Source organism: Ranitomeya imitator, chromosome 2 (assembly GCF_032444005.1).
Source record: "Ranitomeya imitator isolate aRanImi1 chromosome 2, aRanImi1.pri, whole genome shotgun sequence".
In the NCBI taxonomy this organism is placed as follows: Eukaryota; Metazoa; Chordata; class Amphibia; order Anura; family Dendrobatidae; genus Ranitomeya; species Ranitomeya imitator.
In genome coordinates, this window is record NC_091283.1 from 344,477,179 (window position 1) to 344,493,103 (window position 15,925).

At 43.6% G+C, this 15,925-nt stretch overlaps 2 protein-coding genes across 6 annotated transcripts in view; one reads left to right on the forward strand and one right to left on the reverse strand.

Moving 5' to 3' along the window:
• The window catches only part of LOC138663709 (zinc finger protein 773-like), a 56,851-nt gene extending 50,914 nt beyond the window's left edge, over positions 1-5,937 (forward strand). For all 4 annotated transcript variants that reach the window (XM_069750019.1, XM_069750016.1, XM_069750017.1 and 1 more), the window contains one exon: positions 3,561-5,937. In XM_069750019.1, coding sequence (XP_069606120.1) covers positions 3,561-4,654 — 1,094 coding nt within the window. In that variant the 3' untranslated portion in view covers positions 4,655-5,937. The remainder of the gene's footprint in view (positions 1-3,560) is intronic.
• The window catches only part of LOC138663705 (oocyte zinc finger protein XlCOF22-like), a 469,510-nt gene that overhangs the window by 159,396 nt on the left and 294,189 nt on the right, over positions 1-15,925 (reverse strand). The gene's annotated exons all lie outside the window — the stretch shown is intronic.

Genomic DNA, 15,925 nt, shown 5'->3' on the forward strand with positions numbered 1-15,925 from the left:
CGGGATACCTCAGATGGCAAGGATGCCGGGGCCTCCGCCTTCGCCCTGTCTCCTGTCTGCCGCCCTGCGTCTGTCCCCCTCCCGGGGAAGAGAGGCGCTGCTGTGCACAACTGTACACCAACCCGACAAACAGGGGAACAAAGACAAGGGTAAAAAGAATACTCCACTCACACAAAATATGCTCTCACAAATAACAGAGGTATCCACCAGGGTGTGAAGGACGGGGATGGTAAATAAAGCAGGTAAGGATGAGGAATTTTCCAAGCGTACAAACCATACAACTGTCGCACAATAAATTCCTCCAGCTCTCCAAACACCAGCTCCTCACTACTCCAGGTCTTTTATGCAAGTGCTATCTCAGACAAGGATCTGACCAGAAGGCCTAGCTTTTATAGGAGAGAGGAGTGGCTAACCAAGCACAGCTGAAAGCAGGAATTTCCACGAGCCTATTAACCCCTGTCCTGCTGAAAGAAAACAAAACACTTTTAATACACAGGAGAAGAGCTTCTTCTCAGCGATGAAGCAGAAGCCATCAGACGCTGTGGTCTTCTGGTACTGCTCTGTCGCGGTAACTCCGTGACACCACCCTTTGTTTCCTATCCCTGAGCCAGCTCTTAACCCACTTACACATATTTTCCCCTATCCCCATTATTCTCATTTTATGTATCAACCTTTTGTGTCGCACCGTATCAAAAGCTTTTGAAAAGTCCATATACACTACGTCCACTGGGTTCCCTTGGTCCAGTCCGGAACTTACCTCTTCATAGAAGCTGATCAGATTAGTCTGACATGAGCGGTCCCTAGTAATCCCGTGCTGATACTGGGTCATGAGGTTATTCCTCTTCAGATACTCCAGTATAGCATCCCTTAGAATGCCCTCCAGTATTTTACCCACAGTAGAGGTTAAGCTTACTGGCCTATAATTACCGAGTTCAGTTTTTGTCCCCTTTTTGAATATTGGCACCACATTTGCTATATGCCAGTCCTGTGGTACAGACCCTGTTATTATGGAGTCTTTAAAGATTAAAAATAATGGTCTATCAATGACTGTACTTAATTCCTGCAGTACTCGGGGGTGTATCCCATCTGGGCCCGGAGATTTGTCAATTTTAGTGATTTTTAGACGCCGACGTACTTCCTGCTGGGTTAAGCAGGTGACATTCAATGGGGAATTTTTATCACTAGTCATTTTGTCTGCCACTAATGTACACTTTGCACCCCATCTTGACTGAAAAATAACAAAAATGTAGTCATTTTTGCAAATGTATTAAAAAAGAAAAACTGAAATATCACATGGTCATAAGTATTCAGACCCTTTGCTCAGTGTTGAGTAGAAGCACCCTTTTGAGCTAGTACAGCCATGAGTCTTCTTGGGAATGATGCAACAAGTATTTCACACATAAATTGGGGGATCCTCTGCCATTCTTACTTGCAGATCCTCTCCAGTGCGGTCAGGTTGGATGGTGAACATTGGTGGACAGCCATTTTCAGGTGTCTCCAGAGATGCTCAATTGGGTTTAGGTCAGAGATCTGGCTGGGCGAGTCAAGAATGGTAACAGAGTTGTTTTGAAGCCACTCCTTTGTTATTTTAGCTGTGTGCTTAGGGTCATTGTCTTGTTGGAAGGTGAACCTTCAGCAAAGTCTGAGGTCCAGAGCACTCTGGAAGAGGTTTTCATCCAGGATATCTCTGCCTGGCCACATTTATGTTTCCTTCAATGACAACCAGTCGTCCTGTCCCTGCAGCTGAAAAACACCCCCATAGTATGATGCTGCCACCACCATGTTTCACTGTTGGGATTGTATTGGGCAGGTGATGAGCAGTGTCTAGTTTTCTCCACACATACTGCTTAGAATTATCACCAATAAGGTCTATCTTCGTCTCATCAGACCAGAGAATCTTATTTCTCATAGTCTGGGAGTCCTTCCTGTGTTTTTTTTTAGCAAACTCTATGCAGGCTTTCATTTGTCTTGCACTGAGGAGAGGCTTCTGTCGGGCCTCTCTGCCATAAAGGACCGACTGCTGGATAGATGCAGTGATAGGTGACTTTGTGGAACTTTCTCCCATCTCCCAACTGCATCTCTGGAGCTCAGCCACAGTGATCTTGGGGTTCTTCTTTACCTCTCTCATCAAGGCTCTTCTCCCACGATTAGCAGTTTGGAAGTCTTCTGGTGGTCCCAATCTTCTTCCATTTTAAGGTATATGGAGGCCATTGAGCTCTTAGAAACCTTGAGTACTGCAGAAATTCTGTTGTAACCTTGGCTAGATCTGTGCCTTGTCACAATTCTGTCTCTGAGCTTCTTGTCCAGTTCCTTTGACCTCATGATTCTCATTTGGTCTGACATGCACTGTGAGCTGTGAGGTCTTATATGGACAGGTGTGTGCCTATCCAAATCAAATTCTATCAGTTTAATTAAACACAGCTGGCCTCTAATGAAGGAGTAGAACCATCTCAAGGAGGCTCACAGGGAAATGGACAGCATGTGACTTAAATATGAGTGTGAGCAAAGGGTCTGAATACTTATGACTAGGGTTGAGCGACTTTTACTTTTTTAGGGTCGAGTCGGGTTTCGCAAAACCCGACTATCTCAAAAGTCGAGTCGAGTGAAATCGGCCGATTATAGCGAAAAGTCGGGGATCGACCGAAACACGAAACCCAATGCAAAGTCAATGGGAATTTTTTTTTTCCTCTCTCTCTCTCCCCCCTCCGTCCCTGAACGGAAAAGCTGGTGTTACACATTGCAAATCGCTACAGCGCACAAGCGACAAGATGGCGATAGGCGTCCACGCCAATAAGACCTATGTCATCACTCTGCCCACGCTCCTTCATTGCTGAAAAAATGGCGCCAAGCACGTCATACGAAATGCGACTTTGGCGCGAAAGTCGCGTACCGCATGGTCGACCCCACACAGGGATCGGGTCGGGTTTCATGAAACCCGACTTTGCCAAAAGTCAGCGACTTTTGAAAATGAACGATCCGTTTCGCTCAACCCTACTTATGACCATGTGATATTTCAGTTTTTCTGTTTTAATAAATTTGCACAAATGTCTACATTTGTTTTTTTCAGTCAAGATGGGGTGCAGAGTAAACATTAATGTGATAAAAATGAACTTTTTTGAATTTACCAAATGGCTCCAATGAAACAGTGAAAAATTTAAAGGGGTCTAAATACTTTCCGCACCCACTTAGTGGGTGATGGGCCACTCTTTCACATGAGCTCTTTGGAGGATTCTCCTATGGGCCAGTTCAAGCCTGTTAGTGAGAACATTCTTTTTTTGTGAGATTAGTAGATGTTTTTATTGGTATTATTTTTGCCTATATAACATTTTTTGGTGGCTTTTTATTCCATATTTGGGAGGCAGAATGAACAAACAGCAGAACACCACGCTCTACTGGATCATTCTATGAGGTTTTCTATTAGAACTGTCATTGTCTTGGTGAATAATTCAGTATTTTTACATAGCTTGCCATTTCTTTAAACAGTTTAAGTAGAAATGTTGAATAATATAGAATTCAAGGATGTTTTATTCAAAAATAATAATTGGTTTTATTCTTGGCAGATGAATGTACCAGGAGATCAGAGGGACAGCTGACCTCTTCAATTTTTAAATCAGATGATCTTGAGATCCCACAGAATACAATTGAAATGAATGCTATTACTCCAGATATACCATCATCTTCTCACAGCAAAGATCTGCTATCTGATCCTATGAAACAGGTCCTGTCTTCTGATTCATTACTGACTACTAAGGAGAATCAAAGTCACAAAATAAGCATTAAAAAAGAAACTGCTCCTAAAGCAAAGTCCTTTTCAGTTTCAGAATATGGAAACAATTTTCTCCTTGAACAGTCTTTTCTTGAACATCAAAAAATTTGCACAGCAGAGAAAAGATTTTCTTGTTCCAAGTGTGGGAAATGTTTTAACCGGAAAGCAGATCTTGTTAGGCATGAGAGAATTCACACTGGTGAGAAGCCTTTTTCATGTTCAGTATGTAGGACATGCTTTACACAAATATCAGCTCTTGTTAGACATCAGAGAACACACACAGGGGAGAAACCTTTTTCATGTTTAGAATGTGGGAAATGTTTTACGCAGAAATGCGATATTGTTAAGCACCAGAGAACTCACACAGGGGAGAAGCCATTTTACTGTTCAGTATGTAGGACATACTTTACACATAAATCAACTCTTGTTACACATCAGAGAACACACACAGGGGAGAAGCCATATTCATGTTCAGAATGTGGAAAACGTTTTAACCGAAAATCAGGTATTGTTAAGCACCAGAGAACTCACACAGGGGAGAAGCCATTTTCATGTTCTGAATGTGGGAAATGTTTTAACAACAAATCAGATTTGGTGAAGCATCAGAGAATTCACACAGGGGAAAAACCTTATTCGTGTTCAGAATGTGGGAAAAGCTTTAACAATAAATCAGGTCTTATCAAACACCATAGAACTCACACAGGGGAGAAGCCATATTCATGTTCAGAATGTGGGAAATATTTTAAAAATAGATCAAATTTTGTTAAGCACCAAATAATTCACACAGGTGAGAAGCCTTTTTTATGTTCAGAATGTGGGAAAAATTTTAACCATAGATCAAATTTTGTTAAGCACCAAAGAACCCACATAGGGAAGAAGCCTTTTTAATATTCAGAATGTTGGAGATGTTTTAACTAGAAATTGCTTCTTGATAGCCATGAGAGAACCCACACAGTGGAGAATACTTTTTCCTGTTCAGAATGTGGAAAATGTTTTATGAAGAAACCATTTTTTCTTAGCCACCAAAGAATTCAGACAGGGGAGAAGCATTTTGATGTTCTTAATGTAAGAAATCTTTTACACAGTAATCAACTCTAAACAACTGAGAAATCATACAGATTCGAAGCCTTTTTCATATTCAGTGCAAGTTGGAAGAGCGAGGCTAAGTGCCAGAATTTGTGCATCTTAGAGATGCACCTTTTCTGGGGTGGCTGAGATCTGATGTTTTTAGCATGGGGGACAGTATTTATGGCCCCTTTCCTAGGTTATTAATTATAGGGGAACCCTACATAATTTGTTTTAGGGTCTCGCATTTTAATAGCCAGTAAAGGCTAAGTATACAGTTGTGAGCTGATATTAATAGCCTAAGAAGCTGGGTATTACCCCCTTCCCAGGCTATAAACATCAGCTCCCAGCTGTCGGCTTTCCCTCCACTGGTTACAAAAATTTTAATTTTATTAAATAAATACATGTACAGTAAGCTGCAATCACACTGTAATAATTGTATTTGTCACTGACATTTATTTATCTACCTATTCTTCATGTATTTACTGTATGTAATCCATCTCTTCTGTCGGCTCCTGTTGTGATTTTACACTACATGGCAGATGAATTGCCAGCTTTTATGCTATCTGTCTATCTATAATATATATACATATATATGTGTGTGCAAAAAAAGAGAAAAACAGAGAAAAAAGTGAGCAGCACAGCCTCACTGTCCAGAGATTATCAACGATGTGTAATTTACACAACAGAAGGTCGTCCGATGATGGGAGGAGGTGCTCGCGTGATATACAATATGAGTAATACGAACATGGGAGAATAAGTCCCGTCTGCCGCACTCCTTGTTCGTTTCACTCCCCCGAGCCGTAAAGATGTGTTTCTGTGTGTTTCAATAAAGGACACTTGAACTACAGGATTGGTGAGTGCTGCCGCGTTTATTCTCCCATGTTCATATATACAGGTATGTGTGTGTCACTGACATCTATATGTCTATGTATTCTATGTGTATATATCTATTCTAACCTGTCACTCTGTGATTTTACTGTATGTAGCACATGAATTGCCGGCTTTTATTCTATCTTTTACCGAATGTTACCGACTTTTTCTGATTTTAAGAAAAATGCTCGTGTTACCAATCACGAATCTGAATGTACCATATTTGTGCCAAATTTATGTTTAGCAATCATTTTCCAAATATATTCGTTCATTTCTATTAGAGAGGCCTGATCCAGAGGCAACCAAAAATTCTTCTGTTCCTATTGTCATACAGTAGGCGACATTTGACTTTCAAAATGTTTGTAGCATATCTTCTTTGTCATAGAGGCCTCATCCACACTCAAAGAATTCTTTCTCCTGTGACTAACACGATACAGCACGCCATATTTCACCTTGGCATTTACTCCCTCTGAAATTCAGTTATTTGCAGAGGTGGTGAAGAGTTTAAAATCTTAATTTTTTATTGCAAATACTGTGCTTTTGCCACACTATCTGAGCAACATGACTGGGAAAATGTGAGGCTGTGTTAGAAGAATAAGGCTTGATGTTCAAGGTGTAGGTGGTAAGATTAGTGAAAGCATTAGTGAACCAACAATGCCACGTCCTATGCAAAGACATCTGGCAACTTCTGTTACTGGACGGGCTACTCCACTACCTTTCTTCAGCAGACGCACAGTGGTATGCCTTGTTGATGAGGCCCAGAAAGAGCATCTGCTTGAGTGGATGGCAAGCACAGCTTCAAGTGGTCTCTCCTCCTCTTCCTCCACCTCAACCTCACAACCAGTACAGTACACAGGGATGGCACCCAAATTCCTCTTGCTGCCCCCCGCATCCCAACTCTCCAACCTTACAACTGACTGAACGGAACCACAAATACGTGAGTCTGAAGAGCTTGAATCCTGGACAGGACAAAGTGGGGTCTGAATAGCATCCTGACCCTCGTCATCAGACATTAACCACTAGGAGGGAGGTGATCCCGATGAACTCAGATATCTGAGGCTCACTCGGACTGTACTGTGCAGTCAGGGCAGGAAGAGAAGGAGGTCGACTCCAAGGGCGAGGAATGCGATAACAGAGGATAATGATGATGAGGTGTTAGATCCCAGCTGACGTGAACATAGAGGTACACAGCTGAGTAGGTCATATGAGGAGGAAGTTGAGAATACTATGTTGTGCCATAGATCAGACACGTAGTGATGCAGCGACGATGAGCAATGCATCCACAGCCACAACTGTGTCTATGACCACACTAAAAGGAGGAAGTGAATAGACCACCACCAGAAAGTATAATCCTTTCTTTGGGGAAAAAAATAATTTTTATTAAATATATCTCTTAAAATAGACAATGGACATGGACAAGAACTACTGGACACCAAAACAAACGGGCATAATATTGCCAATAAAATGCAGAGTGCAGAAACATTCAATGAACAAGTGAGTCAATGTATTAATAACAAATTAAAAAAAGTGAAATGTTCAAAGTGCAAATAGTTTAGAAAATAATAGTAGATGAAGACATGGTGACAAAAAATGAATGTCTACCACATAAAATTGAGTCAAGTTGCCAAATTACAGACAGAACCGCTGAATGTAATAAATAATGATGATGATCTTTATTTTTATATAGCGCTAACATATTTCGCAGTGCTTTACAGTTTGCACACATTATCATCACTGTCCCCGATGGGGCTCACAATCTAAATTCCCTATTATTATGTCTTTGGAATGTGGGAGCAAACTAGAGTACCTGGAGGAAACCCACGCAAACACAGGGAGAACATACAAACTCTTTGCAGATGTTGTCCTTGGTGGGATTTGAACCAGGACTGCTAACCATTGAGCCACAGTGCTGACCCAATAAGTATATAAGTAAACAAATCTAAGTGTCATTGACGGTGCAGAGAACACATACCATTAGTAACAATGGAAAAAAATGCAAAGTGCTAGCCAACCAAACATGAGTGTGAGCCCATATGGAAGAGATCACTATAAACAAGCCTAATCAAAGCAAGCATAGAATAAGTAAGTGGACATAGGCTACTTACACACTAGCGTTGTTTGCTTTACGTCGCAATGCGTCGTTTTGGAGAAAAAACATCCTGCAAATGTGCCTTAAGGATGCGTTTTTTCTCCATAGACTTGCATTAGCGACATATGGCCACACGTCGCATCAGTCGTGCGACGGATGCGTTGTTTTGGCGCACGGTCGGTACAAAAAAAAGTTACATGTAACTTTTTTTGTGCGTCGAGTCCGCCTTTTCCGACCATGCATGCGTGGCCGGAATTCCACCCCCTCCTCCCCGGACCTTACAATGGGGCAGCGGATGCATTGTAAAACTGCATCCGCTGCCTCCGTTGTTCATTATTTTCGCAGATTGAGTTGGTACGTCGGGCCGACGCATGGCGACGGCCCCGTACCGACACTAGTGTGATAGTTAAGTAAATTGAATGTGGTAACACAATGTCCCCGCCAACCCAACACTCATTTCGTTTGAACGTCTTTTGGTGGCTGTTACCAAGCCACCAACACAGCATGGGCTTGGACCTCATGGTAGAGCCCGACACGACTGCCTTCTTGCTGCACTATCTGCAAGGCCAGAACTTTATTTCGTCGCTGGATCACCCGCTGACATTGCTGAATCGGCATGTGTGACGCCGATTCAGCGATGTCTTCACTTGTAACCAGGGTAAACATCGGGTTACTAAGCGCAGGGCTGCGCTTAGTAACCCGATGTTTACCCTGGTTACCATTGTAAATGTAAAAAAAAACAAACACTACATACTTATATTCTGGTGTCTGTCGCGTCCCTCACCGTCAGCTTCCCGCACTGTGTCAGCGCCGGCTGGCCGTAAAGCAGAGCACAGTGGTGACATCACCGCTCTGCTTTACGGCCGGCGCTTACACAGTGCAGGGAAGGTGACGGCGAGGGACGCGACAGACACCGGAATGTAAGTATGTAGTGTTTAATCCCTGCCTGACCCTGGCAATAAGGTCTGCTTAGGGAAGGATGGAGTGAGCAATAGTCAATCACTGCTATAACTAAAGACAGATGGGGTAGACAAACAAGGGGGAACACTTATGCTGAGTAGATTCAGAGAGATAACAAAGATATCCTCAAATAGCACTAAAGAGGAAGATAGCTGACTGCTATAGCTCCAAGCCTCAACAGTGGGAAATCACCGGCGATTCCCAGCAGCAGGCTGGAAGTCTATAAACACCCAGTTCCAGGTGTGTCAATTAGAGCTGGAGAAAGGTTGCTACTGGGTCAAAGAGTCAGAACAGTTTAGAAGGTGTCTGCAAAGCCAAATGCAGAGACCTCCTGCAGCTAGATGCAGTGAGACTGTCTGCAGCTTCTGGCAAACCCCTGACAGAACCCCCCTTCTACGAATGACCTCCATGAAATTAACGAAGCAGCCTGGGGACATTCACCTCTGATGCTGAGACCCACATCTTTTCCTCTGGACCGTAACCCTTCCAGTGCACCAAGTATTGTAGGGAACAATAATATAATGTATTCCTGGCCTCTTTATCTTCCTCACGGCAGTAACTCCATTCTAGACCGTTCTGAAATCATCTCCCCTCAGGTCATCTCAGGGCTGAACTTTCTAGTTTGGAGTGTACTGTGAGGTCCTCACTACAGACACTGCATTCTTGTCACCTCACTAGTGAGCCATCTAGGGTGGAGCTGCTGGAAGGAGCCTCACAGGAGCCACTGTAATCTTCTAGACGCTACCTCAGCACAAAGCACAAACCAGCCTCCTGGTTTCAGGTTTGCAGTGAAGAAGGAAGTCCAGCCTTTCCCTGTGATGTCATTCCCTCAGTTGGTCACATGTGCATGACCTCATCACAGGTCCTGTGTGCACAGAACAGCCATATATGTGGTGTGCGGCTCTGCAGGTGGAGGTAGGTGCTGGAGAGCTCTTGTTTCTGGCGCATTAATGCTAGAAATATATTGCACAGAGGATATTGCAGCCAAATCCCACAAGAAGATTCCTGGAAACACAGACTTAGAAATTATTCTTTCTCCGCAGTTTCTATAGGACTTAATACATTCCTGATTCCGGAGAGTAATAGAAATACTTTAAAAATTAAGAAGAAAGTTCAGAGAAGAAGCTTCGTTACTCGCTCGAGCATCAGTGTGCTCAAGATGCTCACTACTCGGGGAGTATTTTTGAATGCTCGCTCGCAAGTTTGGCGCTTGATAGATAGCCAATAAACATTCTGTGGTTGCCTGCCAGTACCTGTAATGCCATAGCCATCTTGGTTGTGGCATTACTTTAATTGGTTGGTTGCATAGCGTTATTGGGTCATGATGCTCGGCACAGTGTACGGACACAGGCAGAGCAGGAAGAGAGGTGCTGAGGTTGGGACAGCATTTTAGTTGCGTATAGGCAGGGATTAGACATCACCAATATTTATTTCAAATGCAACAACAGCCCTCATAAGGGCTAATTATAATCAACATTCATACTGCTGTTAGCAGCACTTCGGGAGAGATTGTGCTGAAGGTGTAGAGTATGACAGGATAGGGTTAGTTGCACATGTTTTCTGCTGCAACTCATACCAAAAGCCCTTCTCAATTCTAATAATATTATTTTTGCTCTTAATCCTGCAAATTGTTCTGAATAGGGAAATAGTATATGCCATTTATACTGTGCCAGTTTTGCGTAAAAAGCATACTGTTAGACTTGGTTGGATATCAATAGCAACAACTGTAACAACTCCATCACTGGTGAGCAAATTTTCCTGCAATGCTAATCCTACAAATTTTTTTCAGCAGGGAAATATTATGCGACATATATACTACACCAGTTGTGGTCAGAAGCATACAGCCAAACCTGACTGGTTATTAAAAGCATTGCTATATTGCTACTGCAGTGTAACACATCAACCTGAGGTGGAAAATTTTTCATGCGATATTAATCCTTCAAGTTTTTCTCAACAGAGCTGTTCAAATTTCTAATTTCCATTTATAGATTCTTGCCTATTAATTTCAAGCCAGACATGAGGAGATCACATGTAGCGATGCCCAAATATTTGAGCAGCCACGCTCACAAGAAGGCAACGGTGGGAAAATGCAATTACTGTCTCAAGAGGTGGATGATGATGAGGCACATTTGCCAACAACTGATGTTGTAAAGTCAGCAAGTCAGGTTGAGGACCAGGCTGCAGAAGTGGGAAGGTGGGAAGGTGTCATGCAGAGCAAAGATAGCAGCACAGAGGGGGAGGGATCTGCAGCACCAGAACAGGAATGAAAAGGCCGTGGGGTGGCCAGAGACACAAGGTAGACAACTGTTCCCCAGAGTACCAACATCGGTGAAGTTGCCAAGTCAAGGGGTAGGTGTTCCCGAGTCTGGAGGTTTTTTAAAGACAGTCCAGCTAACCCAAAAAATGCCATTTGCAATATCTGGTATGCCAGCATCAGCAGTGGCAGCACAACTACCTGTATGCCCATCACCAGCATTCTCAGGCACATGACAGCAAAGGATAAGGCTAGTTGGGATAAATGCCAGGGTCCAGAAGCAGTATCTGTAGGTGACACCACTGCCTCTTCCCCTGTTGTACATGCACTCCAATCCCCTTTCCATGACGCAAGGGAAGATGCCTCCCAACCTGCACCTGTTGTTGCACACTTGCAACCACTGTCAGCAAGCACTTCCACGTACATGTCCCCGTGCAGCGTTCAGTTGTCCCTTCACCACTCCTTGTAATGCAAACAAAAATACGCCTCCACCCACAATACTAAATGGCCACATTTCCAGACTGCTTGCTCTTGAAATGTTGCTGTTTAGGCTTGTGGAGACGGAAGCTGTCCACAAGCTCATAGCGGCCGCTTTCCATTGGTACACGGTCCTCAGCCACCACTATTTTTCCTGTTATGCCATACCCGCCTTTCACAAGCACGTTTCCCATAACATCAGCCGTACCTTGGCCAACACTGTTACTGGGAAGGTCCCCTTAACCACGGACACATGCTTGTGGCCAAGGACACTACATTTCCCTGACGGCACACTGGGTGAATATTGTGGAAGCTGAGACCCAGTCAGACCATTGGAAGGAACACCTGCTACTGACACTGAGGATTGCGGGCCCTGGTTCAATAAGGGTTTCCCTCACCTTCTACAGAAGTTTCTGTACCTCCTCCATCTGAAAAGTTAACGTCAGTCGCAAGCTGTAAACAATGCAGCACTGCTTCGGCCAAGTGGAAACGGGCTCTGTTGAGGCTAGTCTGCTTAGGTGACAAACTGTACACCGTCGCAGAATTGTTGAGAGGTCTAACCAGGGCTGTGGAGGTGGAGTTGGTGTCATGGAAATTGAGTCGGAGTTGGAGGTTTGGCTTATCGACTCCATGGCCCTGTCAGGCCTGTGGAGTCGGAGCCCATTGTGGTGGAGTCGGTGTCTTGGAAATTGAGTAGTCGGAGTTGGAGGTTTGGCTTACAAACTCCACAACCCTGGGTCTATCAGATTAGACTGATCTGTGGCTGTCTCCCTTGAATTTACAACCACGTATGGTCATGTGTGGCAATGTCCGTAACCTGGTGATGACTCTGAAGCTTAGCAACCTCACACACGTACCAGGCCTGGCTCACATTCTCAACTTTGTGGTTCAGTCATTTCTCAAAACCTACTCAGATCTGCATGAACTACTTGTGTACGTACACAGCTTGTGTGCCCATTTACAAAAGTCAGCTATACTATCTGCAGCCTTGGCAGTGCTGCAGCAGCATTTGCAACTTCCATCTCACTGGTGTGCGATATACCATTCTTTGGATTTTAACTTTACATGTGTTGGCAAGGCTTTATTAGCAGCAGAGGGCAGTAGTTGAATACAATATACAACATGCACAGCGGTATTCCAGTCAGCCTCCACACATAAAAGCTAATGAGTGGGCATGGATGTCTGACATCTGTGCAGTTCTCCAAAACTTTGAAGAATCGACCAAGATTGTGAGCTGCGATGACGCCATAATCAGCGGTACCATCCCACTTATCTGTCTACTGAAACACTCGCTGCTCACAATTAAAGAGAAGGCTTTAAATGCAGAGCAAGTTGAGATGGAGCAAGAAACTATACAGGGTAATGTTACACAGCCCAGCCTCATCTCATCTTCTCAATGTGGATTGGGTGATAATGAGGAGGAACAGGAGCTGGTTACCTGCACTACAGATGGTGCTACTCACACAGCCTTCATCTCGTATGTTCAGCATGGATGGCCTGAAGATGAGGAGGAGAGGGATGAGGAAGACGAGAAGGAGAAGATGGACAGTTGTCCTCTTGGTGGGGAGTGGGAAGTCTTGACTGTTGGCAATCTGGCACACCTGACTGAGTTTATGTTCTGCTGCCTTTCCCATGACCCTCGCGTTGTATGCGTTTGGCCAACACTAATTACTAGTTGGCCACCCTTCTAGACCCATGCTACAAGGAGAACCTTCTATCTCTCCTTCCTGTGGCTGAGAGGTGCAATAAATAATAGTACCAGAAGGCCCTAGTGGAATAATTATTAAAATCCCTGAAGGAATGGATCACAGTTCCTTGGACAACGAAGGAGTAGGGACAAGGGAGACACACACCAGATGAATCAGGCATTGGGAACACACTGAAAGGTCTGGGACAGTTTTCTCAGACCCTCCCTGTTGTGATGGGTACCCTGACAAAAAGAGAAAAGTTTTAGAAGATGCTGAAGGCGTACCTTGCCAACCGTACCAGCATCCTCCATGATTCCTGTGTTTGCTTTGTTTCCATTGATTTATGGGTGCTTCTTGAAGTATGTTTGGGGTCATTGTCCTGTTGGAAGATCCAAGACCTAGGATGCAAACCCAGCTTTCTGGCAGTGGACACTACATTGTGACCCAAAATCCTTTGGGAATCTTCACATTTCATGATGCCTTGCACACAGTAAAGACACCCATTGCCACAGGCAACAAAACAACCCCAATATAACTTTGAGCCTCCACCATATTTGACTGTAAATACTGTGATTTTTTTTATTTGCAAGCCTCATTCTATTTACAGTAAACAGTAGATTGACATTCTTTACCAAAAAGCTCTATCTTGGTCTTGTCTGTCCACATGATGTCTGCTGGCCCTCTAAAATATTGGGGGCTGCCTGGTGGGCCTCTATAAGTTGTGAGGGTTGGCTACTGACTGTACAATTTTAGTGTGGGCCACCTGTTGGCATTCTAAGAATAATAAGGGCAGCCTGATGGCCCTGAAAATATAAATGGTGACTTTCAGAGTCCCTGCTTCATAAATTAAACAGGATGTGTCTGATCATGTCTCACACACCACATGGCCAGGTAAGATAGTAAAATGTTAAAATTACATTTCCTGTTTAATGTTTTTTTTCACCATTGAAATCAATGCAAACGTACAAAAACACTATGTGTGAACATAAGCAATGTGTGGAGGAGCATTTTTTTCCTATTTATTTTGCATTATATACAAGTCATAATCCTGGAAAGAATGTTTCTTAACATTTTGTTCAGTAAAATCCATTTTATTTTCAGCTTTGTTTGTTTTATTGTCAGTCTGTAAAAGTGGTGTAATACTCTGACATTGTTCCCAGCAGCGACCTGGGATTCAGAGATGCCTCCAGGGGTCTTCCCCATGTTGTTTCCATGCCATTTCAGCACTGTTCCCATAGATTTCAGCAATTTTTAGACCTCTCCAGACCTCTGGGGGGGGGGGGGGGGGGGAGCCGCCGGAAAAATGCTTAAATTTCCCATTGACTTCCATTAGTACTCATTACTCGTGTTGAGCAATCAAGCATTACGATTTGCTCGACTCAAGTAACAAGCACCTGAGCATTTTAGTGTTCACTCATCACTCATTGACATCACTCATTGGCATAAAAAAACCTCTTTTCTTGATGTTCTTACAAACAAGCTTTTGTAAATGCATCATATTTCTGCGCATGAATAGGACATGAGAACTAACTTGATAGAGGATTACAGTCTGAGGAAGATGAAAAACATTCATAAAGACAGCCGGTGGTGATGTAGTAATTGATGGACCCTGACCATATTAGAAGATGAAGATGTCATCCTCATCATGAAGTAGTTATTTCTCATGTCATTTGTAATTATTATTACTATTTATTATTATAGCACCATTTATTCCATGGCACTTTACATGTGAGGAGGGGTATACATAATAAAATCAAGTACTGTAATCTTAAACGATACAAGTCACGACTTGTACAGGAGGAGAGAGGGCCCTGCCCGTGAGGGCTCACAATCTACAAGGGATGGGTGAAGATACAGTAGGCGAGGCTAGAGCTGGTCGTGCAGTGGTTTGGTCGATTGGTGGTTACTGCAGGTTGTAGGCTTGTTGGAAGAGGTAGGTCTTCAGGTTCTTTTTGAAGGTTTACATGGTAGGCGAGAATCTGCTATGTTGTGGTAGAGTTCCAGAGTAGGGGGGATGCACAGGAGAAATCTTGTAAGCGATTGTGGGAAGAGGAGATAAGAGGGGAGTATAGAAGCAAATCTTGTGAGGATCGGAGGTTGAATGCAGGTAAGTACCGGGAGACAAAATCACATATGTATGGAGGACACTGGTTGTGGATGGCTTTGTATGTCATGGTTTGGGTTTTGAACTGGAGTCTTTGGGTAATTAAGAGCCAGTGCAGAGATTGACAGAGGGGAGAGGCCGGGGAATAGCATGGGGACATGTGGATTAGTTGGGCAGCAGAGTTTAAAATAGATTGGAGGGGAGCGAGAGTTTTAGAGGGGAGGCCACAGAGCATGAAGTTGCAGTAGTCAAGGCGGGAGATGATGAGGGCATGGACTAGGTTTTTTGCAGATTCTCGGTTGAGAAATGTACGGATCTGGGAAATATTTTTGAGTTGAAGTCTGCAGGAAGTGAAAAGGGCTTGGATATGTGGTTTGAAGGAGAGATCAGTGTCAAGGATTACCCCGAGGCAGCGAGCTTATGGGACTGGGGAGAGTGAGCAGGCATTTACTTTAAAGGATAGGTCTGTTGGGGGAGTCGAATGAGATGGGAGAAAGATGATGAATTCTGTTTTATCCATATTAAGTTTTGAAAAGCTAGTGGAGAAGAAGGATGAAATAGCAGACAGACATTGTGGGATTCTGGTTAGTAGGGAGGTGATATCTGGTCCAGAGATGTAGATCTGTGTGTCATCAGCATAGAGGTGAAA